General features: G+C 45.4%; 1 protein-coding gene across 6 annotated transcripts in view; it reads right to left on the reverse strand.

Annotated features, from left to right (window-relative positions):
- LOC126548145 (uncharacterized) overlaps positions 1 to 22,596 on the reverse strand; it is a 239,071-nt gene that overhangs the window by 69,301 nt on the left and 147,174 nt on the right. For all 6 annotated transcript variants that reach the window (XM_050196263.3, XM_055063733.2, XM_050196266.3 and 3 more), the window contains exon 18: positions 17,284 to 17,615. In XM_050196263.3, coding sequence (XP_050052220.2) covers positions 17,284 to 17,615 — 332 coding nt within the window. The remainder of the gene's footprint in view (positions 1 to 17,283; positions 17,616 to 22,596) is intronic.

The raw sequence follows: 22,596 nt of genomic DNA on the forward strand, positions 1-22,596 counted from the left end.
AGTAGCTGCTCTAGGGCGCTAGCCATGACTGCCATATGTTGTCACAGAGGAAGCAGTTGGATGCGAATTGCCAAAGTATTATAGCACAACACAAGAAATCTTGGCGTAATTCAAAATGCAGGTGGTATTTATGAACTCTACTGCTTGGTCAGAACAACTGTGCTTGTGTGTCCTGCTGCCAATGCAGGCATGATTAACAGTTCAAAATTATCATAAAAGGTAAGCTAGGAAGTACTTTCAAAGGCACAGGAGAGTCGTTTTCTATCTAATCATCGCTGTTTGGGCCAAACGGGTCACTTCCAGAGTGGAGCCACCCTGAGGTCTAGGCACAGAAATTTTCTGTGAATAAAGCTGTCGCCACCAATCAAGAACGCATCAAAACAGGATTCCCTGCAGCTTCTATCTACGAGTAAATCTCTGACCATACTGGTTGATTTCAGGCCCACTATTGCGAAGTCACCGGCCTCTCTAAACATGCAGCAACATTTTTTTCTTCATTTTATGTTCTCGGTCAACATCAGAACCTTTAATTCCTTAAGAATGCATATCTCGGTTTACAGATACACAATTAACCAGACTTGGAGTAAAAAAAAGACAAAATTGATGACATTACAGGAACCTAGTGCAAGAACTTCAAGGTGGAGTTGCCATCTGTGTCATTTTTTTTTTTTATCTATCCTGGCTTACCAAGCCTCATTTTTGCAATTTCAAGAGGGTTTTGGAAGCATGTTTTTGAAATTTCTGGGTAACCATCACATGCATGGAAATGAGGGACTATTCCAACGCTGCTATTTCACGCACAACAGAACAAAATATACCATATGCATGCATGTCGCACGAGGGTAAAAATGAGTATGACAATGAGCGACTTTCCAACAAGTGTGAGTGGACGTATTGTCACGTGGTAGCGACGGTGAAGAAAGCAGCCAAACTGGGAAAGACGAAACTAGCGCTTTATTGGGCGAACTTGTGCCCTCAAAAACAGGCTACACTTAAAGAACGGCGACAGCGGTGAACACAGTCGGCGATTGCCGAAAATCTGATCAGCGGGTCAAGCGCGTCTGCTTTTATACATCAGTCGTCGAATGTTCCAGAGTTTTTGCCGAGACCTGCGTGCCTTCCACAAAGTTCTACCTTATTCGCGTCGTGCACACATGCAAACAGTTTACACAAGGTTCGGTCACAGACAGCGGATGGAAGCATCGATAACATTCCAGAAACTTCCGATACATGCAGGCGCGTCATGCGCTGTGCGATAACATTTGTTATCATTAACGTGTTATAACATTAACGTTAATGTTAAATAACATTTAACGTGGTCGCCCGATAAAGACAAACAAGTACACGTGTCAGTATCTACGAGACGAGTGCCACTGAGCGAGAATAGACTCGAGTAATTGCTTAAAAAGTCCAACTGTTCAGGAAACTGCAATAACAGCATACCTTATAGGGAGTGTTTCGGAAATAATCACTTTGTCAATAATGTTATACCTTTGTGCAGTTGAAGTGCTGTGCTTGGCACCAGAGGAGCTCAAACCTAAGAAGGTCTCAAGTATCTGCCACGCCAGCTGGCCGGGCTACGCAATAATGTAAACCTTTCACAAGGGAAGGCACCTCGCAAATTTATTTCAGCTTGTTTGTAGAGTGAGCATGCCACAGGAACTTTTGGCAAAATAATTTAATGTGTGATACATTTGTGTTTAAATTATACATAGCACCATTTGATGTGGCCCCCTCCCCTATAGAAGCCTTCCTTGCATGAACAGTTTCTTTCAGCTGTGTCTATTCACACTTTGTCTAGTTAAGCAGTTAAGTAGTTTTATTTGGTGAGCTAGTTCGGTGTTAGCTACTAGTTGATTAGTAAGTTAATTATACAGTAATACTATGTTAACTCAAACTAACACATCTAAAAAAATAATCGGCTAAGTCAAAAGTTCCTGTGGCACCGAACCATTTCCCATACCTGTGATTTATTGCTCTTTATCTCATACTTTTGGGCCAAATAGTGGATATCTCGAAATCTTGACTGAGAATGGAACCCTCTCTCCGTCGCCAGACCGTTTAACAAGCTTCGTGTGAGGCTGCCGCACCTGCCAAAAAGCGGACGCTTTCCCTGAATCTGCAGTCGTACATTAGCGGCAAAATAACTGTCAAGCAACCATCTGGGGCATGATCATGTCACGGGAGAGATGTGCGCAGAGGCAGGCCTTACAAAAAGCAAACGATTTACCATTGGAACTGCGATTTCCATTTTAATTTTATTCTAAGCAACATAGAATACGAGCGCACGTGCTGCGTGCATTGCAGCACACCCTGCCAGGGTTGCCAGATTGGGCTATTAATAGCCAAATTGGGCTACTTTTTGTTCAACGCGTCAGAATTTCCCTTTTGGCTATACGGCTATTCTTGGGCTGCATCTTTTTCCTGTGTAAAAAAGTAAAAATAGTTAAGCACAAATGAAAAGCACACTGGAATCAAAATGCAGACGATAGCAGGTTAAAGAAATTCAGCGCGTCTGCTACAAGATCAGAATTTGCAAATTAAGATAGAGAACATATATGCATGTCAAAAGGTCAAGGATCAAGGCCTTTTGATCATTTTAATTAAGAAAGCTGGCCTCAGGAAAATGTGTCTCCATCCGTCAAATAACGCTACCCGTGCACGTGCACCAGCGAACATAAACTGTCGCTGTTTCCACATGTGAGCTTTCGGCATTCTACGTTTTAAGCATGAGATGCTTTTAGCTCTCGTTGACGGTGCGCCACGGGTGACCTCGGCACCAGAACGGAGGGAGAACACCGGGTTGAACCTAAGCGAAATTTGCCGAATTTTCTGCCTGCCGCATGGCGCCTACGTGGCAATTCGCTCAGACCCTTCCTGTAGAAATTGCCCCTGCTCCAACGCCAATGTAGAACATATCCTCTTCCGTTGCCCCACAGCCACCACAGCCATCCATTCCCTATACAACTCCAAACGCCCCTCCTGTCTTTGCTATCGCTACTCTTATCAAATGCTGCCGTCGAACGGGTGTTCAGCATGGACTAGCTCATTAAAACCGACCTTCGAAATAGCATGCCAAACGAGACATTTGTAGCGCTCCTCCACGTGAAGTTTGGCCTGGCCAGGAATGCCAGGATTTTTTTTGTAGTTTTTCCTTTTAGTGCATTGTTTGGTGTTAAGCGAAATTATCATGAGCTGTATGTAATAATACTGAAGGCCTGAATGCATGCTATTGCTTAGTGCGTTTATTGCGCGGTGCCATTTTTGTGTTCTTTTCGTAATTTCTTGGTGCTCTGGGAAAAATAAAACGGTGCATTTGCAATGAAGACCGCATTTGCCTTATCACGAATTTGCCTGCATGTCCGCGTTTCTGCACTTTTTGCGCTTGTGCAGCATCTGTTTTCCGTGTCGCATGACCTCCGTGACGAAGCACACGGAAGTCGTGCGTGGTCATGCATGGAAAAAATAATTTGTAGGTATTCTTGCCGAAAATTAATTCAATATGCTTAAGAAATGACTTTAAAAAAGAAAGCTGTTTGGCTACTTTTGGGCTACCCAAAAGTTTTGCTTTTGGCTACATTTGGGCTACTGCAGAGGCCAATTTGGCTACCTGTGGTTGGAGCGCCTCCATCCTGCTCGCACAGTGCATACTTGTGAATGCTCACATCGCTTTCTGTGGCACCGTTCCCGCTATGTACGAGTCACGTGCGTTGCATTGTGTTCCAACCTTCTCAATTTTGCTCAAACAGTTTTGCTATTGTAATGTCGTACGGCAGCAGTGGTCTGCACTATGCACATGGACTTAGCAGGAACAGTGCCACAGAAAGCGCTGTGTGCATTCCCGAGTACGCACTATGCAGCAGGATATACAAGTGACAAGTGAATTTACTGATGGCAAAATCATTGGGATGGCTACAAACAGTGGGGACGGAGAAGGCAATGACAACGGAAGACCTCAAGACAAAACACTCCACTAGCAGCAAAATATAGTTGAGTGCAGCGGCGGGAACGATAGGCTCATGCGATGTGTGAAGCAGCTCAAGGACGCCTTTCTAGGTGCAAGTGGTACTGTGAAGCACATGTGCCTTAGGCAGTTTGTATGTACTGAATAAAATGGCAGGGCCGAAAACCTGAGCTGGTTGGTATCTCTCATATGTTTTTCTTTGATACCTCTACGAAGAGCTAGTTTAGAAGTTCTTGTTGAAAAGCTGGTCAGTAGAGGTGAATTTTTTTTTGGAAATAACTCGACCTTTCACTGCAATTTCTGCAACTTTGCTTATCTCGAAATATTTTCTGAATTTTACTACTTCCAAGTTAACGAGGTGACAAGTGAATCAATTTATTCCAGTTCGATAACTTCGTTAATCAGTCGGTTAGCTTTATTTCATCAGTTATATTAGTTTTGTTACCTCATTTATTCAGTTGGTTTTACGTAGTTATGTAATTAGTTTATTGGTTGTCTTGGTAGTGTTACTGTAGTTTCTTACGTTATATATAATTATATGAGTTTAGTTAATGCAGTAGTTAGATTAACAAGTTAGGTTAGTTATCGCCAACCAGAGGCAATTAGTTTTCGCGAATGTCAAAAAAAAAAGAGAAGCAACGGAAACGCATGCACGGCGGCATCTTTCCTATGCGCACCCTTGTGAGCACTAAATGAGCGAGAAACAAGCGGTAGCCCCATCAGTGATTAATAACAAGATAGCCATCAGTTTTTCAAGCGAAAGAAGCCGAGACCGCCTGCGGAACATGCGCCAGCGGTAGTATATAGACGTGAGGGAGCAAACTAGCTCTAAAGCAAACCGTGCAACGAGAAACGAGAGAGGGAGGCGCGAAAAAAAATTCCTTGTATCTTCACATAGTGGCAGCACATGACAGGAAAGAAAAAGTTAGGAAATTGGCGCGCTTTTTAAACGTTCAGACGGCACCGTAAATATACGGCATCGACCCTCAAAGGGTTAAAGCGATGCCCCCTCCCCCCCTTCTTTAGCTATCCTTCACTTTCTACAGCTTGTATGTTTCTCACCACTTATGCGAGCAGTAAACTTTTATCACTAGGTGTGTGCTGGCTGTAGGCTTGCCAAGCAGATAGCAAGTGGCACGAGTGCGTCCCCACGGTTACGCCGAGGTATGGCGGCGCGTAAACCAGGTTCGGGCGCATAAGAGCTGCGCCTTAAAACTGAAAGAAGAGTAAAGAGTGAAGTGCAAAAGAGGAGGAGAGCAAGGCACCCTATTGATTTTTGTGCATGGCTGATGTCACACACTAGGGGAGCATGAGGTTAGGAAGGTGTATGCCAGTTGTGCGCGCCCCTTCTGCAACAAACACCGCTGCGTCAAGAGCGACCGCTTGATGAACAGCCACTGCAACGAAGTTGAAGCCAGGGGTGGTATTCTGTAGGAGTCCACCTAGTGCACCGTCCATTTCAGCCGCTGCTGATTGGCTGGGGCCGTTCGTCTCCTCCTCACTCATACAGCTGCACCTAATCAGCAGCGGCAGAAATGGACAGTCCACTAGGTGGACTCTTACAGAATACCCCCCCCAGGATATACCAGAGATAGTGGGGGTTGCTATGGAGTTTCAACTAGAATGCTGCGATTACAAGACACTGCACCATGGCATCATTTGGCATTTTGGTTAGCAGCGAGACTGCTACTTCGTGTGTCTGCTAATATGGTTGCGGATATGTAGCAGGTCACAGAAGTTATTTGACTGCCACAATCGTCTTTGATGGTTCCTGCTACAATTTTTTCCAACAGACCTAATTATTTGGCCTTCCCCAGATTATCATCACTCACCCACAGAACCAATCGATAACACCAACAGAAATTTCAAAACACGCATGGTGTGCCACTTCATTTCTTTTTTTACATAATCTGCATGTGTGATGCTGCAAATGTAGGCCTCAAAGAAAATTGTCACCACGTTGGCCAAGTAGAAACCAAACACTTCCCAGCTCTCAAATAAGGAACCCTGGTTAAGCATAGTGGCTAGGCAGTACAGCTCTGACGAAACTTTGCTGCAAGTCAGTGGCCGACTACGAGCTTCCTGTGGAAGCATGCCATCAACTTGTTAATACGAGCCAACATATTACAGTTAACGTGTTCGTCAAAGCAGGCATCAGAAACAATTGAGCGCGAGCACGTCACACCGAATCGTGCTCTTCTAATAACAGTTTATTAAGTGCTCATCCTTACCAACATTGCGCGGTGAAGTGCTCTCACAGACTCGGCCGGCCTAGTGAATATCTATAGTAATGACAGGAATGCTTGAGCAGCCACTCAACCCATGGCCGAAGGACATAGACAGTCGTTCCAAATCGTTGAAATAGGCAAGATGATAATAAGATCATTATGTAAATAAAAATCAGGTTGTCTACCAAGATGACATTTTAAAATGCCCCACGTCCAAGTTTTCCCAGAGTGCCTCTGAGATTTCTTTTATGTCAAGACGGGCTGACACCATGTAACCCGATGCCGTCAATCCCTAGTAAGTATGTTAAAAAAAAATAGACGCCTTAATCCAGATTGAGTAGGAAGGAGTAATGTTTATATTACTCAAAATAGAAAACTGAAGGGAGGGGTTAGTAAAATGCACAGCGAATAAAATATCTTCGAAAAAAAAAATGGTGAAGCCCATTGCAAGTCGAGTCAGAGTGGAACATTTTCAAATACAAATAAAAAGAAATGCATACAGAAGCAAATATTTTCAAAAATGAGCTATTTCTATCAACTGATAGCAAGCTCAGTGGTATTAGGCCCGAATTTTCTCACACGCGAGATTATCTTTAGCAGCTTGAAGGTCAACCTCAACTGTCCTGACATACTAAGCCTACACCCAATGCCTAAGGGTTGTGTTTCACTGCTTTACAGAGTTTATTTTGGTTTGGAAGAGGGTCACCTGCCTCTCGTCGTCAGCCAACACTCCTTCAAAGCTCCAAGCTCCTTCAAAGAAGAGGCGGCACAGTTCCTTTCTCGAGCATTCCTCAATGCAACGGTCCTTCCTATTTTTGTCCCCTTTCCACCGAATGTTCACTCCACGGACCATTTGAAGAACCTTCTTCGTCAGTGGTACAGCATTGAGCTCAAGCGGTGACTCTGAGATTGTTGCAGACAAGAACTTATCCAAGTCCAAACTTTATTAAGCTATATGACTCGCTAGGGGCCGCTAAAACTTGCAAAAAACCGGGTAGTCCGGAAAAATTAAAGCATGTCGTGTCTTTTACTGCCCTTAAGAGCTCAAATCGCCACAGGCACGTATGAAAAAGCTCTGAAGGCCTGCCAGTACACTTATCACATATCGGTGCTCGTACTGACAGGAAACAGCGGGTGCGTACATGTATCATTATGGCATACGTACTGTATCCCATGACAATTGCCCCTTGCCACACTTGTTAACCTTCAATGCAACACTTCACGTATGCTTCACCGTGTAACATCGCTGCGCTGTGGCAAAGCTGCCACATATGAACCAGTATTATGCAACGTGCTATGCTTTCAGAGCTTCGAAACCGATTGCGAGGATTACGGAGGTGGAGTCGGTGCCATTGATGACAGGGCGAATTATTTCAATGAAAAACACGGCACCGAACGGCAAGAACCTTAACAGTGAGCGTTGAAGCAGCTAGGCCTCGCATTGCCGTGGTGGCAGCTACAGCTGCCAGCAGATCTGCGTACGAGAGCGCCGGTTCGAGGCGGAAAGATAATCAAAACGGGGGTGTGGGCTTTGATTAATGCTGTTTAAGACCTACAATCACGGTAAAAATTCCGGAAAGCCGGACGGCCGAAGGGTTCTAGCGTCCGAAATTTCAGACGTTCTCATACACTGACTATGGAGTACGCGGTGATGCCGCAAAGCCATCCGCATTATCAGGCATGCCCCAAAAATTGGGTGTACGGTGACTTTTGTTCGCTTTCATTAAAATGACAGTTAATTTTCCCTGACAGAAGCACAAATTCCCAGAGTTTCCCCCGAGTATTTCCAGACTACTCTAAATACCTGAGAATTCTTGGTTGGTAGATACCCTGAACAATATTGCATCAGTGCAAGTGCCAGTGCATTCCAAGAGCCATGCTGTTTCAATACAACTTCTCAATGCAGGCTTTTCTTGAAAGCAAGTGACATTCTTGGCGGCTACCGAAATCCGTGTGTGGTGGTTGCTTGCCCATGTCAAAGGCTGTATCATTGTCATAGTTGGACTGGAGTGCGGCGTGCACCGCCGTGCATCCAGTTTCGTAACGCTTCTGTGCTTTGGTACTTCGCGTGCACCCTCTTTTTGCTATGACCGGATTCAAACCACTCACTGTAACAGTACGAAGATTTGAAGAAAGTTATATCTGCAAACAGTTTCAATAGGCAGGGTCAGAAAATTGTAAATGCACTGAGATGTAATCGTTATAACTGACAGATCATTATACCTCAGATCGTTATAAGTGGTTTACTTGTATTTTGCTGTAAATGTTCGAGAAAAAAAGTTGCTGCATACCGTTGCACTGTTTTAGTTCAACTTTCACAGAATGATTGCATTATGGAGTGTACATCATTCAATGTTCAATTCCCTGGTGTTTAAGGAGAAAAAAATTTTATGTGTCTACATTTATGTGGCATGCAAGCAGTTGCCAAGATGGCGCTAGCTAGAGTGTAATAGAATATGGAGGAGTGGGACGAATGGCTGGGGAGGCGCATGCTTTGCATTGAGGCACGACGACGTCAAAAAATATTGTGGCGGAGCTGAGATCGAAGTGAATTTAACCCCACTGAATAAAACTAAAGGTAGCAACATTTCTCCTTGCCTGACCTCTCCTCCTGGGCTCCTCGCCACTCATATTTTTGCTGGTCGCTCACCCTTGCAGTTTGGTACTTTGCTCCACAGCGTGCTTGGCTTCACCCATAGAGTTAAGCGAGGCGAGATATTAATTGTTGGGTGTTTACACATGGATTTTTATTGTATTTAAAGGGACACTAAAGGTTACCAGAAACTCAAGTTAAAGCGGTAGAGCAATGTTCTTGAACGTCTAAGGCGTCAATATAATCGCGAACAGAGCTTTAGTAACCGAGAAATCGAGGTAAATGCATGACACGATTTGAGACCCCCCAGCGACATTCCGGTACTAGCCCGATGACGAAAGCACTCCTCATAATTTGTGTTACTAATACTCTACTCATATTAAAAAGAACATTTCATTAGGTTATAAGACGGAATAAAATGCTACTTGTCTACTTCTGTTCGATTCCAAGAAAAAAAATAACATTTTGACGTTACCCTTCAGTAGTGTGGGTGTCGAAAGGTTTCGTTTTCGCTCGACTCTGCGCCGCGCGCGCTTTGGAGTTTCAGTTGTTTCGTTATCGCGCCGTGCTGCGCTGGTTCTGCTGGCTCGCAAAACTTGCATTTGGAACAAGCAGCGAGAATGCCACGTCCATGTGATGTCGTGGGAAGCCCTCGTTGCTTTCCCGCTCCGGAGAGCCGGTGTCGAGGCCGCCGTCGTAGTACGCAACGACGCCGGCAGTGCGAGCCCTCAGCAGCAGGTCGCGCTCGTCGGTGCTCAAATCGCTGAAGTTGAGCCCACCATCGCCAGCCAATCTGTCGGTGTCAGGGTCCATTGCGACGAGCGCCGAATTTTGCGTCATAGAATGAAGTACCAGCTTATGGGCGTCTTGCGCTGGAGTTTGAGGTATAGTAGCGGCGCCTGGTGGCGGTGCAGGAAACGACATCTGGGTCGTGCCAGCTTGGATCATATTGAGCCCTGGCTGTGGCTAAGCACGTTTCTAGGCAGAGTTTTGCGTCGATTCGCACTTTTTTATGCCCTGTTGCGAGTGCAAAAAGGCTCGTCACTTCTCACAGACCACGGCGACCATGCTGTGAGCTCGCCGCAGCCTATAAAACGGACTCTCCGTGTGCCGTGGGACGTAATGCTGGGAGCAGAAGGAATCGGTGATGCCGATCCGGAGAGACCTAGCCCAGCCTCGAAAAGGCGTCACCGTCATTACTTCTGCGTCGTGGGCTGCCATGAACATGAAGGCCTGAATCCCAACATCAGATTCTACCGTTTTCCTTGAAGGCCTCAGGAAGTGGAGCGTCGGGCGCGCTGCATAGCTGCAGTTTGTCGAGACAGTACCGACAGCAGACCGACATAGCAGCAGGCATGGCTGCTAATTCACGATTCGTGACCCGGCCACAGCGACAATTAACAATTCGACCGATGCGAAGTGGTGAAGTGTGTGCAAATGAGCACAAATGGTTGGGCTCATTCGATGACAATTCACTACTACTCTACGAGCAGCACAGGTTAGGAGAGTTAAATGTGCCCATCCTTGATCTCAAGCCAGCACGTTGAGGCAGCGCAGCAAGGCAATATTGATTGCAGCACATCGATATTCGAGCGCTGTCATTAAAAGCTACATCAAGCGAGCAGCGCACGAGCTCGCGCTGCAGCGCGATTCGCACGTACGTGCGAGCTCACATGCATTGCAACAGTTTAGCGGCATGCAGTCAACAAAGATTGCAGGAGGCCCGCCGTTTGGCGGCATGTAGAAAGACCGCTGCCGTCGCGGCGCGTACGATCGTGCACTCGAGCAGTTCGTACATCGCGGCGCGTACCGTCGTGTGCTCGAGCAGTTCCGTACACATGATGTCTGCTTATCGCTGCTGTGGATTCATTTATAGCACGCATTTCCTCGCGTTTGCGCGCCTGAATCTAGCAGCTAGCGTGCAAACCTTACCTGTAGTTCCACTTCGTACGCGACTCGCTTCACTTGCGATTGACACCGTGCTAAAACTTCGCCGCCTAATTTTTGAACGGCGTACACGTATTCGGCACTGCATAATTTCTTGCCTTTACGCAGCGTGCCACCCCTGAAAAAATCTTCGGCACCCGATATACGCAGCAGGCCGTGCTACAACACAACCGAAAGCGGCGGGTCCATATTGTAAACGTGCTTTCCAAAGCAGACGACCGAGCTTGATACGACCCAGTTCAGGGCAGAGGGCGCTTTTTAGCACTATTTTCGCAGCGCCCCCTGGGCAATGCAAGAGCCCCATGGTCGCGCATTTCTCCTTCCGCTAGCCACCATACTCCCGCTTTCGCTCTGCTGTCGGCTCTGTCTTGGCTCTGTTTCTGGCCGCGCGTTTGCGTTTTGCGCAGAAAAGCCGTAGCGCCGTCTGCGGACGCCGTTCTACTCACCAATGGCGCAACGTCACTATGAGACCATGATGTCAGTACTCCTCGATCGGAGGGCGGGCGATATGAACTGCGCTAGAGGTACGCAGACGCTTCAGAACGCATTTTCTCTTAAAATAAGTCTCTCCTTGGCACGAAACAAGCGTTTCGAGGTTTCTGTGATGGTATTTCAACAGTCCACGTTCACTTAATAGTAACCTTTAGTGTCCCTTTAAGGCTTGTTTATTGCGTGCTGTGCTGGGAGCGACGCTGGAACGCAATGAAACTAGCAGAAGCAACATGATTTTTGTGCTTTTTAGGCACAGCAACTGCACACTTGTTTCGCCACTTCGGGTTGGCTGCCTGCTTACAGTTAGAAGCCTTTTGAGGCTTCTTTCGTGGAGAAATTCCTTTTACTGTTAACTTCTAGCACAAAAACAGAGCTCTTTGTCTCGCCAATAATGTATATGCAATGTACAGGACGTTGATGTACAGTGCTCACGGAATGAAACGCGTCAATTTAGGGGTAAGTAATGCGCATACTTTCGTTTCCACAGGCTCCAGTTCGTGCCACATCGACGTGATTTTGGCACGTACACTTACATCGGAGTCCTCGTCACCTTTTGTATCCGAATTCCTTGCGACATGACATGGTGCTCTCGCGTACTTTGCACATATGCAGGGTTCTACTGAATGCTCCGCGTCGCGTTTCATTCCGTGAGCACTGTACCTGCCAGGGCTTTGAGCGTTAGGTCGTCTACAACCAGTGCACCGACAGGCAAAAACTGTCGCGGTTTGCACAGATCAAGCTGCTTCGCAAGTTATTTTTATTGCAACAATCAGATTCATTATTTGGCTTTCTAAAGACACTTTGCCGGAGTGAAAGGGCTGTGATAAAGTCAAAATTTCACCTGTGCACACGAAAGGCGAAGCGTCTGCACGGGTGCAGCACAATGTAGCTGCCAATTCAACAACTTGGATGTTTTTTGCGGTGCTCAAAGTGCGTATGTGTGTACTTGCGTGTGCAACTTCACAATTTAATCATCTTAGCACCACGATGACCAAACGCAAGGTGCATGACATATTCGCCTGCATAACGAGACAGTCATGTTAAAATGTGCGCTATCAACACCGAGCATCTTAACTAACCTCGTTGTTTCGCCATGAAGTTGGTATCTCTTTATGAAATGAAACTGGCTATACGCTTTTATGACAAAATCCTGCCATTGGCTCTTAAGCACAAATGTACCTGTACTGTACTTATGTTGTAAAAGCGTACTTATGTACGCTTTTACTTGCACCTGTGTACTTATGTACCTGAACCTGTACTTATGTTGTAAGAGCGTATGTCTGGACAAAAATTACACATAGGAATGGTTTCCACAAATGAGCACTTTACCCTTCGCGCAGTTCCAAATGAATATAAGCCAAAAAACTCGTGAACCATTTTATTCTGCCGAGAGAGCGAAGCGAAGAAAGCCTCCTTACAATAGTCACGACAGTCATTTACACTTGGTAATGAACAGCTTCCTACGCACTCCATAGCTTCGTACACGTGTTGATAGCGTAATCAAGGGGGAAAAAAAAATCTGAAGCAGCACCGAGAATAGCACCCATGCATAAGCTTACCTATGCTTGAGCCCGAACTCCGTCAACAAAGAAAAAATCTCAACTCGTACATGTGTGCATCTCCAGTACTCTTAAAATCAATCCCCAACATTAAACCAGAAAACTCAGTTCTTCAGTGACGCGGTTGGCCACAAAACTTAGCCAAAACATGTGAAACCCCTTGCAAATGCTTCACCGCCGAGACAGGAAAAAGAAGTAAAAAAATAGAGAAAAGGGTGCGAAAAACACCTCATGAAGGCACTCGACAAATTGCGAGACTCAGACCTTCTCTCCTGCCTCCTCGCATGTTCCTCGCAGAAGCGGCGGTGGCAAGATAGAAGCATGTTGATACCTTTGGTTTTATTCCGGGTGCTTAAGTACATTAGACCGCATCAAAGTCGTGCCGCTGGAAACTGCTGGCGATACTTTTCAGAAGGGTCATTTGTACTACTTCGCGCACTGGTATGTGCATTCAGACCGCTCAAACAGTGTTCGTAATTGCATATGACATATTTATGCCTAAGCAATTGATTCCTTTCATTCTCTTAATATCAGTTTATTTTTCAATGCCACTGGGTGATTGCGTATGCATTGCAGCCGCAGTGTCGTCTTTCATTCTGCTATGTTATTGTACAGTTCCCTTTGGAGAACACATATTTTTCTTGTTCTTCAAGCAGCATGTGTACCTCGTGTATATGTTTGCACATATAGTTTTCCATCAGTAGGTCTTGTGAAAAGCAGACAGAAAAACATACGTAAACTTCATACTTGCCGGTTCAAGCAACTAAAACATATCTACCCCATTCATGTACTCAGATTTATGGTAAGTATCCTCACAGAAAGAAAAGCTGCCAGTGCAACATTCCATTCATGTTTCAGTCTTCCTCGTGTAACAAAATGCGGAGTAATTGGTATGCATTATTTTATTAAAGTTGCACCTAGGGCGCCGAAAACAGTTTTGGGTAGCCATTACATATGCTTATCTTTGGATGAGCCGTGTGAAATTTGTTGTCCAGTCCATGCTTAACATTAATGAAAAAAAGGAGGCGCAGTAGCCAAATTAACGGCTACATAGTGGATATGGCGTTGCGCTGCTAAACTCGAGCTCATGTATCAGTTCAAACCAGGTCGCTGACTTCGGTGGGAACGAAATGAAGAAACACTTGCACACTTCTGTTTAGGTGCACGTTAAGGAACTGCAGGCGATGAGACCTGAACAAGGTGCCTTCTAATTGTATCGCCAGACATAAAACCCCGGACTTTAACCTGAAAAAATAAAAAAATAAAGGAGGTAGCTGTGTCCGTCTGCTTTTTTCTAGGGATGTAAACGAGAGAAATTATTCTCGAGTCTGATTTATGAAAAAAACCATGTTACACATCTTATATTTCATACCTAAATGTAATGCCGTTCACAACTGTACGTCCGCTCAACTAAGCAGCTTCTCTATTATAAACGGCTGCTTTAAGTTATCTGGTGCACTATCATAAGAACAATAATAAAGCAATTGAAAGTGGCATGCCTCACATACACGCAGAGATATTTGTAGACCTGCTGTGTTCGTTGAAGAATGTAAGTGTGGTACTACATTGGGCACCCAGTTTCAATGGGTTGCAGGCAAGGCGATACTGTCAAAAAAGAAAAAAAGTTTTCCCTGCCTGAATCAAATTAGCAGGCTTACAAGCTACCTCAAAACAGGGTATTTATATTGAATAACAGCTGCAAACTTGTTCAGCACAACTTATTAGCACCCGTGCATTAAATATCTCGGGAACTGGTGCCCCTCTGCGCAACAGCCACTACTCTCTAGCAGCACAATCATTTCAAAGAGTCCTCACTTGCATCGGGCCCTCATCTTTGGGACTTCAAAAGTGCTATTAAGTGTTACATTCGAACGCAAACTGCTATTCGATAATTTTTAATGGTGAATTCTGAAGTCAAATACGATATGTATAGTGAATACCATTCATTTAGACTATATATGTATATTTACTTAATTTTGCCTGCTGGCATGTTGAAGGAGATCGCCAGACAAGCCACGGAGATTAATTGGTAAATACTTTCCGGTCTCCCCAATTCAGTCTTGAGTACATAGGAAATGTCTTTTCCCTAACACTGTTCATATTACCATCCAATAACTGTCTCGATTCCTTTTCTCTGAAAGTCGATTGGTTCACCTGGGCGCTGGTGCAGCTTTTAAAATGAACACGCTTATTCTGGTCAGGAGATGTTTTTTTTTTTTTTTTTTTTTTTCAATCGGCGCATTTACAATATTTGATACTTTTTCTATTACATACATGTCATGGACATACAGTCACACCTGGTTATATCAAACTCGCAAAAAAATGCCTATCAGTTCGACATTGGGCAAAATTAGATATTAGCCTGCTAAACAATTACACGTCATAAAAGCACATACCATTTACAAAATCACTTTATTGATGAAACGTAGCTTAGTTCCGCAGGAAATAGTCGAGTATTTTCTTCTGCTTAGGCAATTTCATTGCCTGCGACACATGTATTTCTCCTCATTGTCTGAAGAGTCGGAGCAGCTGAGGCTGCAACTTTCCAGATTCGCGCAGAAGCGCCCGGACTAGTGCAAATGCACCAATCACCTTGAAGGACCTGGGCAAAGGATTGTCGTTGCTTTTCCCATTGTGGCCACCTTCACTCGTGCTCGGTACGATGTTTCCAGGCTCTCTCGTGGTTGCGGCACCACCATCCGCACTCACAAACTCGTCGACGGTTGGTTAGTCAAAGGCATTCTGAAAGTCTGACAGCTCACTCCAAACTTCGGCAACATCGCCAACGGCGGCGTCTCACTTATCAGAATTTTAAGTCATCACCAAGCATGTGCAAGCCGGCACGCCTAAAGCAATTTTGGATGGACCACTTGTACACAGCTGTGCGTACACATCAGGAACCACAGGCACCAGGTCGCGAGTTTGTCCACTTTAGCTTTGATCTCCGCCTTATACAAGATTGTGCTGAGCATGCTCCTTGGAATCTTGCATGCTGTGGAGACATCCAACTTCTCACCGCATTCGACTCAATTTACGATTTCGAGCTTCACAGCGCAAGGCAAATTTTGCCACTTCACCATGGCAACACTGTGGGAGAAGGCCCACAAGGCGCAAACCCAATGCACCAGAAAAGCAGCCAGAGAACTCGCACTTGTGCCATCTTGCACGACGAGGGCACAAGAGCTTCTGATCTGGCTGTCTGAGTAAGCGCTGAAGGCGGGCCAAGATCATTTTTTTGCAGGGGGTATCCAACGGCTCGCTTGACTTGGTGCGGTCAAGGTAGGGAATGCGGTTGAATGGAGTCGCGCTGCCGGGTATCCCTGCCATTGTAAGGGAAAGCCAACTTCTGGGGGCACTTTTGAACCGCTTGATGTTCAATATATCGGGAGTCGCCGCTATTTTTGTTCGATGTAACCATAATTGTTGCTATAGATACTAATTTTAATTATACAGTGTTCAGAAATTGTTCAATATACAGAATAATTTTCTGTAAACGGGTTCTATATGGTCGGATTCGACTGTATATGGCTATGTACCCTTACATTTACCTGGAAGCACATTGGTCATCTGCAACTCTTTATTTCACAGTTCACAAACCTGACTTATTTCACCATAATATAGTTTTCTTTGATCACTGTCCCTGATCAATATTCCACCAACAAGAACGCGCACGTAAAATGACGTATCAAAATTTTCTTACGTAGCTTCATGTTCCAGATGGGTGGCTTTTGTGGCGAAAATTCCGTGTTACTTTTAGAAAACAATATTACAAATAGGCATTCATCTGGCTATAACTACAAATGGTACAGGCTGTTAAAAGGAGTCACGGGCGCACCAAAGCAAGTAAAACCATAAAAAATGTTACTGCACAGATTTTCTGCGAGAAAAAATGGCGTTCGCCAGCGTCCGCACAACTTGTTAGCAGACGACACACTTGACGACAGCAAAAGACATGTATAACCAATGCCTCAAATATGCATACATAGCAAAAAGGTGTCTATATAAATTTGCAGTTGAAATGAAGTACCATTAAAAGAGCGTACGCAAGCAATCGGTCGCAGTGCCCGCAGCGAAATTATGTTGAATATGCCACGAAGCACGTCTCCGCCCCAACCCAGTTAGCTCGCAGCGCCCTTGCACAATTTTCTTACACGCGGCGCCTCAGCGGAAATGTGCCATTCAATCCACTCGACCACCATTGTCTAGTACACTTTAGTGCTAGCATGAACTTGTCACAGGCTGGCTGCAGCTGCAGAATGTAGCCTGTTGAGGAGGGTTATCGTGTTCCAGAGGAGTGGGCAACATACAGCAACTCTCACTGAATGGCTACTTTCTGCAGCTACCAACAGGCGGCAATACAAGTTTACAATACAGTGAGCCGTGATTTCTTGAATGCACCGCAAACTTTTTTCAAGCATGGAAAACTATGCTAATAGTGATGCGTCTTCCCCCCTACACACAAATACACACACCACAAAGCTAGCAAAAGGCATCACTCACCCCAGCAGAAGGTGGCACACCAACAGGCATGACGGCCAAGCCTTTGGGGGTGGTCCCAAGCAGTGGGGCTTTGCCATCATTACTGGGTGAAGAGCGCTGAGACGATGCTGCTGAGGCTGGCTGGTCGCTCACGTCAATGCCACTGTCATGCTGATCACTACTTCTGTCAAAGCTGCTCGATTTGGAGGACACAAGGACATCTGCAGATGACACTGCCGGAGAAGTAACCGACTGTGGGGCAGCTGACGGAGGGCTGCCTCCCCGCAGAGCATGAGTGATAGGCTTTTCCCACGCATTCACCATAGGTCGAAGAACCCCCGTTGGAGCCAGTTCTGCGGTCAGACAGTGCACAGGAATGCAAAATATGAAATGGAATGGGTGCAGAGAATAATTAAAATCTCCTGACCACACTGCTTTCTTATCTGATGCGAAACACTGCCACAAAAGTTTCCTCCAATGCCAGAGTTGCCATGCCATCAGTAACGATGGATGGATGTTTCTGTAATCACCAGTGTCATAGTTGGTGAAGTCATTTCATCACATGGCAGGCAACTTGGCAGATAGCATTGTTGCAATAACTGACAAACTATCAAGGAGTAATTCTTGAGGTTTAACAACTTGAAGTTGCCCTGATGATGATAATATGTGGTGTTTTATGGCGCAAGGGCCAGGTATGGCCAAAGAGCGCCATGACAAATGGTAATGTTATCAATGAATTGTGGATGGGGTGGACAGTGAATTCCTTATGGTCTATGTGACATGGCTGTAAAAGGGCCTTAAACCTGTCGCTGTAAATGCCGTAAAATATATAGGCACTAAACTAATAAGACTGACTAGTTCATGATGTGGGCGAAGACAATTGGGTTTCGTTAAAACATGATGCAATAAAACATAACAGTGACACTAGAGCTAGAAGAGAGCCCTTGAATACAAGAGCTGTCAATTGTGCGCTAAAAATTACCTTGCCAAATAATTTTCAAAGTGTCTGTTCCAACTAAAAACTAGGACTATTTTTAGGTTAAAATGCGGTTCATTGCCAAGAAAAAAAAAAAAAAAAACGGGTGAAGAGGTGCATTTTCATGATACGCAGAAGGGAAACACTTTTTCCTCTCCGGTTCTACTGCAGGGCATTGAATTAAAACATGGAGGACTGAGATTATTGCCGCACTTACTAGGAGTCGGAAGGCATAGGAGAAGCTAAAATATGCCCTTTGGAAGTGCAGAGACCATTCGTTCATTCAACACACAGGCTTTGTACAGGACTTGTCTAGAAGGCGCCTGTAGCAAAGCAGATACCCAAGTGGTAGATAGGATATAACATTTTCAAAGCACTAGATGTAGCATAATTATATACTATGGCTCCGGAGTCTTGGCGTGAATGTATAAGGCTTTTCTATATGCTAAGGAGACATCTTTCGCTTCCCCATGATGTGCGTGACAGGAGCTTCAACATGTTCTTAGTCTTAAGGCATTTCACTTTACGATACTTGAGATGGGAGATTAAGATTAGTTTATTGTCTAAGGTAATACCTAAGAATTTATGTTCGGAGCTCACAGATGGTCGTTCTCCATAAGAGTCTACAATTGGGTCTGGTAGCACACTTATTAATCGAGAATGGAGAAAAGGACACACATACTTTTGGGGGGCTTAGTTGGAAACGGTTCTTATCCGCTTACTTAGACAACTTAACCAAGCTGTACTTGTCGCTCACAGATACTTAGATAATAAGATTTGTAACCTATCTGGATGTCATCCACATATACGGAATAAAACATAGTACGTGGCATGACAGTCTGGATCGAGTCCATTTTGACAGTAAAAAGACTGCAGCTCAGCACACCACCTTGTGGAACACCAGCCTCCTGTGTAAAAGGACGAGACAGAACGTTACGAACTCTAACACGGAAGGTGCAATAGAAGGGGCAACTCTGAATCACGTTCAACAAGTTGCCTTGAACCCCCATTCCATCCAAATCAAGGAAAATTCCAACCCCCCCTCCCCATGTTGTGTCGTATGCCCTCTCCATGTCTAAAAATACTGACAAAAACTGTGCACAAAAGCATCCCAGATATTGGTCTCGATACGGACAAGGTGATCTGTTGTGGATCTACCTTCGCTGAAACTGCACTGCAAGGGATCGAGTGTTTTGTTGCTTTCAAGAAAATGTACGAGGTGCCAGTTAATCATTTTCTTAAAAAGAGTGCATATGCAACTTGTCAGAGCTATAGGCCTATAACTACTAGCGGAGGAAGGGTCCTTGTCCTCCTTAAGAATAGGAACTACAATTGCTTCTTTCCAGGCTCACGGAATCTAGCCGGCAGAGAACATGGTGTTTAAGAGCGATGGTAGTTAATGTGGGTTTCAGGGTACAAGTGTGATCATTTCATATAGTATTCTGTCACTTCCTGGAGGATACTTGTTACAATTCAGTGAAGCCTGGAACTCTGCCATGCTTAATGGGCGATCGTATGCTTCATTGCCTGTGCCTTTGCGACCCAGGGGCTGTCACTCTGCTTGACACTGGTATTTTAGTAATGTATGTGTGCAATGGGAATTACGGGAGATGTGCTCAAAATGTGCTCCTAGACAATCAGCCTGGTCCTTAAGAGTGCCTCCTTGTGTGTTTACTAGTGGTAGGGGATGACTTTCTCAGCCTTTTATTTTGTTCACCTTGTTCCAGACTTGTCCTTCGTCTTTATAAGAATTAATGCCAGAGATGTACTTTTGCCAGCTTTCTCTTTTGGCATAGTGGCGCGTTCTTCTACATTCAGACTTACGTTTCTTAAAGGAGATGAGGTTTTCTGTGGTTGGAGAGTCACGGAACTGACTCCAAGCCTTATTTTGTCTCTTTCACGCTTCCATACATTTATCGTTCCACAAGGGAACACGTCGTTTAGAACGGGATCCATTTGTTTGTGGGATACATATCAACACTGCAGCTGTAAATGCTGGCAGGAGACACCCTTAACAATTTAACAACAAGGCGAAAGCATTGTTGCGGTCTTTACGGTAAATGGAATCCTTTTTGAAAAAACGTGTGAAGGATTGAGGTGTGTCTCTTGCACACACAGCAACCTTGGATTAAACTCGTGTACTATAAAAACCCGCGTACAATACAAGTTTTCTTTTCCTATTATTACCGTCCCCAATTCATGCCTCGAACTATATGCAGATCCAAACAAAAATTTCAGTCAGAAATTTGGGCTAGAAGTTTTGGTTTTCTGATTTCAGTGTGGCTACGACTTGACTTCCTTATTGCTGCGTGACTACAGCGTCGTTTCTTTATTGTTGAGTGCACACCTTGGCAGCATGCGTGCAAACCACGCTTCGCGAAGTGAATCTTGTTTATTCCGCATTGAAGGAACAAGAAGTGCAGACCACAAAAACAGTACTTGACGGCTTTCAAGAGAAAGGTTATTTTAGCCAAACGGGACATCGGCAACAGTGCGGCCGAGAGGCAGTTTGGCGTCAACGAGGGAAGCATTCGCAGGTGGCGTCGACAGAAAGAAGCCCTTTTCGCGTGCAGCGGAACGCGAAGAAGCTTTTGCAGCCCAAAGAGTGAGACATTCCGGGAAATCGAACTCACCCTGACAGAGTTCGTATGCCAACAGCGAGCCATGCGTCTAGCTGTGTGCGTGGAGCTTATGCAGGCAAAAGCTAAGGTGCTTGCAAGAGAAAAATGGCCACCAAGCTCCGCCTTCAAAGTGAGCAAGCACTGGATTTATCGCTACATGTGCCGTGCTGGATTTTCCTTACGCCGCCAAACTTTGATTTCGCAAAAGCTACTCAAATCGTTCGAAGAGCTGCTTGTGGCACTCCAGCACCAGGTTATTTCGCTGCGGAAGTCCAATAACTTCCAGCATGGGAAATCTGCAATGCTGACCAAACACCGGTTTATCTGGACATGCCATCATTCCTCACCACGCACGAAATGGGCTCTAAACAAATTTATGTCCTGTCCACTGGCAACGAGAAAATGCGAGTTACCATCATGTTGTTGTGCACGGCACACGGATGCAAGCTCCCGCCCTATGTCGTCTTCAAGCACAAAACAGTGCCTAAAGGTGAGGAGCTGCGAAAAAATGTGGTCGTGAGATACCATGAGAAAGGCTGGATTAATGAGAATGTTGTGCTCGACTGGATAAAGTCCAGTCTGGTGTAGACGGCCTGGCGCACTGTTGTCGTCCCCGTCCATCCTCGTGCTGGACGCATTTCATTGCCATTTGGCCGACTCAGTGAAGAGGCTGTTGTGCGAATCCGGCACTCAACTCATCGTTATCCCGGGTGGGATGATCTCTCAGCTGCAGCCTTTAGATGTTTGCGTGAACAAGCCATTCAAGGATGTGGTCAAGTGGTGTTACGTAGATTGGATGCGCTCAGGTAAGCCTGCAGTGACGCCGACCAAGCGGCTGAAGCGGGCTTCACCAGCCACACTGTGCAAGTGGATTGTGAATGCATGGGCCAGTATACCATAGGTCCTTGTGTGCCGCGTATTCGAGAAGTGCGGCATCTCAACGCGCTCGATGGCACGGAGCATGAGTGCCTCTGGGAAGATATGTCCGACAAGGAACTATCCGAAGAGAGCGCAGCAGAGGAAGACAGCGATTGAAGTGCAGAGTTCAATTTAAATAAATGTTTTCCTTAAGTTTTCCCAACTCATATTATACGCAAATAAAACTTTTTTTCCATTTCATGTCCCAAAAGTTTCACCTCGTACTGTATGCGGCTTCGTATTATATGCGGGTTTTTACGGTAAGAGATCCTTACTGTCTTCAAGATTATGTATTAGACCTCTCACATTCCCACGCATTATCAGTGTGGCCATATTAGAAGTGTTTTGTGGTGTGTGTCAAGAGGAATCAATTAGGTTAGCTCACGAGACCTTTCCAGGCACCGTGATATAGGATTTTTCTTTTTTCTTGGCGCGCTCCATGTAACTATGCCATTCCTTCAGTGTCTGAGACACTGAAGTAGTGTTTGTTACATCCATCGCCTATTCAGAGGCGCTGGATGATGCCTGCTCGGCGGGCATGTTCGGTGGTTTTTAGGGCCTGCTGTCTGCACAAGCAGCGGCTCTGGGACCAGCAGGCACGGAGGTCTGCTGGCCCTTTATGGCAGGGGGTGGAACAGCAGTGGCTGCTCCTGCCAGGGGGGTCGGTAGCATAACCATCTTCACACTCCGTGTGACTCGGGTGGCCGCCAGAGGATGTGGCGCTGCCCCCCCAGCATGTCACATCACTGTAGGTAGGATTCGATGGGTTGTGTACAGAAAAACGTTTGCACGCTTCTGGGAAAGGAATGTTTAGTTGAG

Source organism: Dermacentor andersoni, chromosome 1 (genome assembly GCF_023375885.2).
Source record: "Dermacentor andersoni chromosome 1, qqDerAnde1_hic_scaffold, whole genome shotgun sequence".
Lineage (NCBI taxonomy): Eukaryota > Metazoa > Arthropoda > Arachnida > Ixodida > Ixodidae > Dermacentor > Dermacentor andersoni.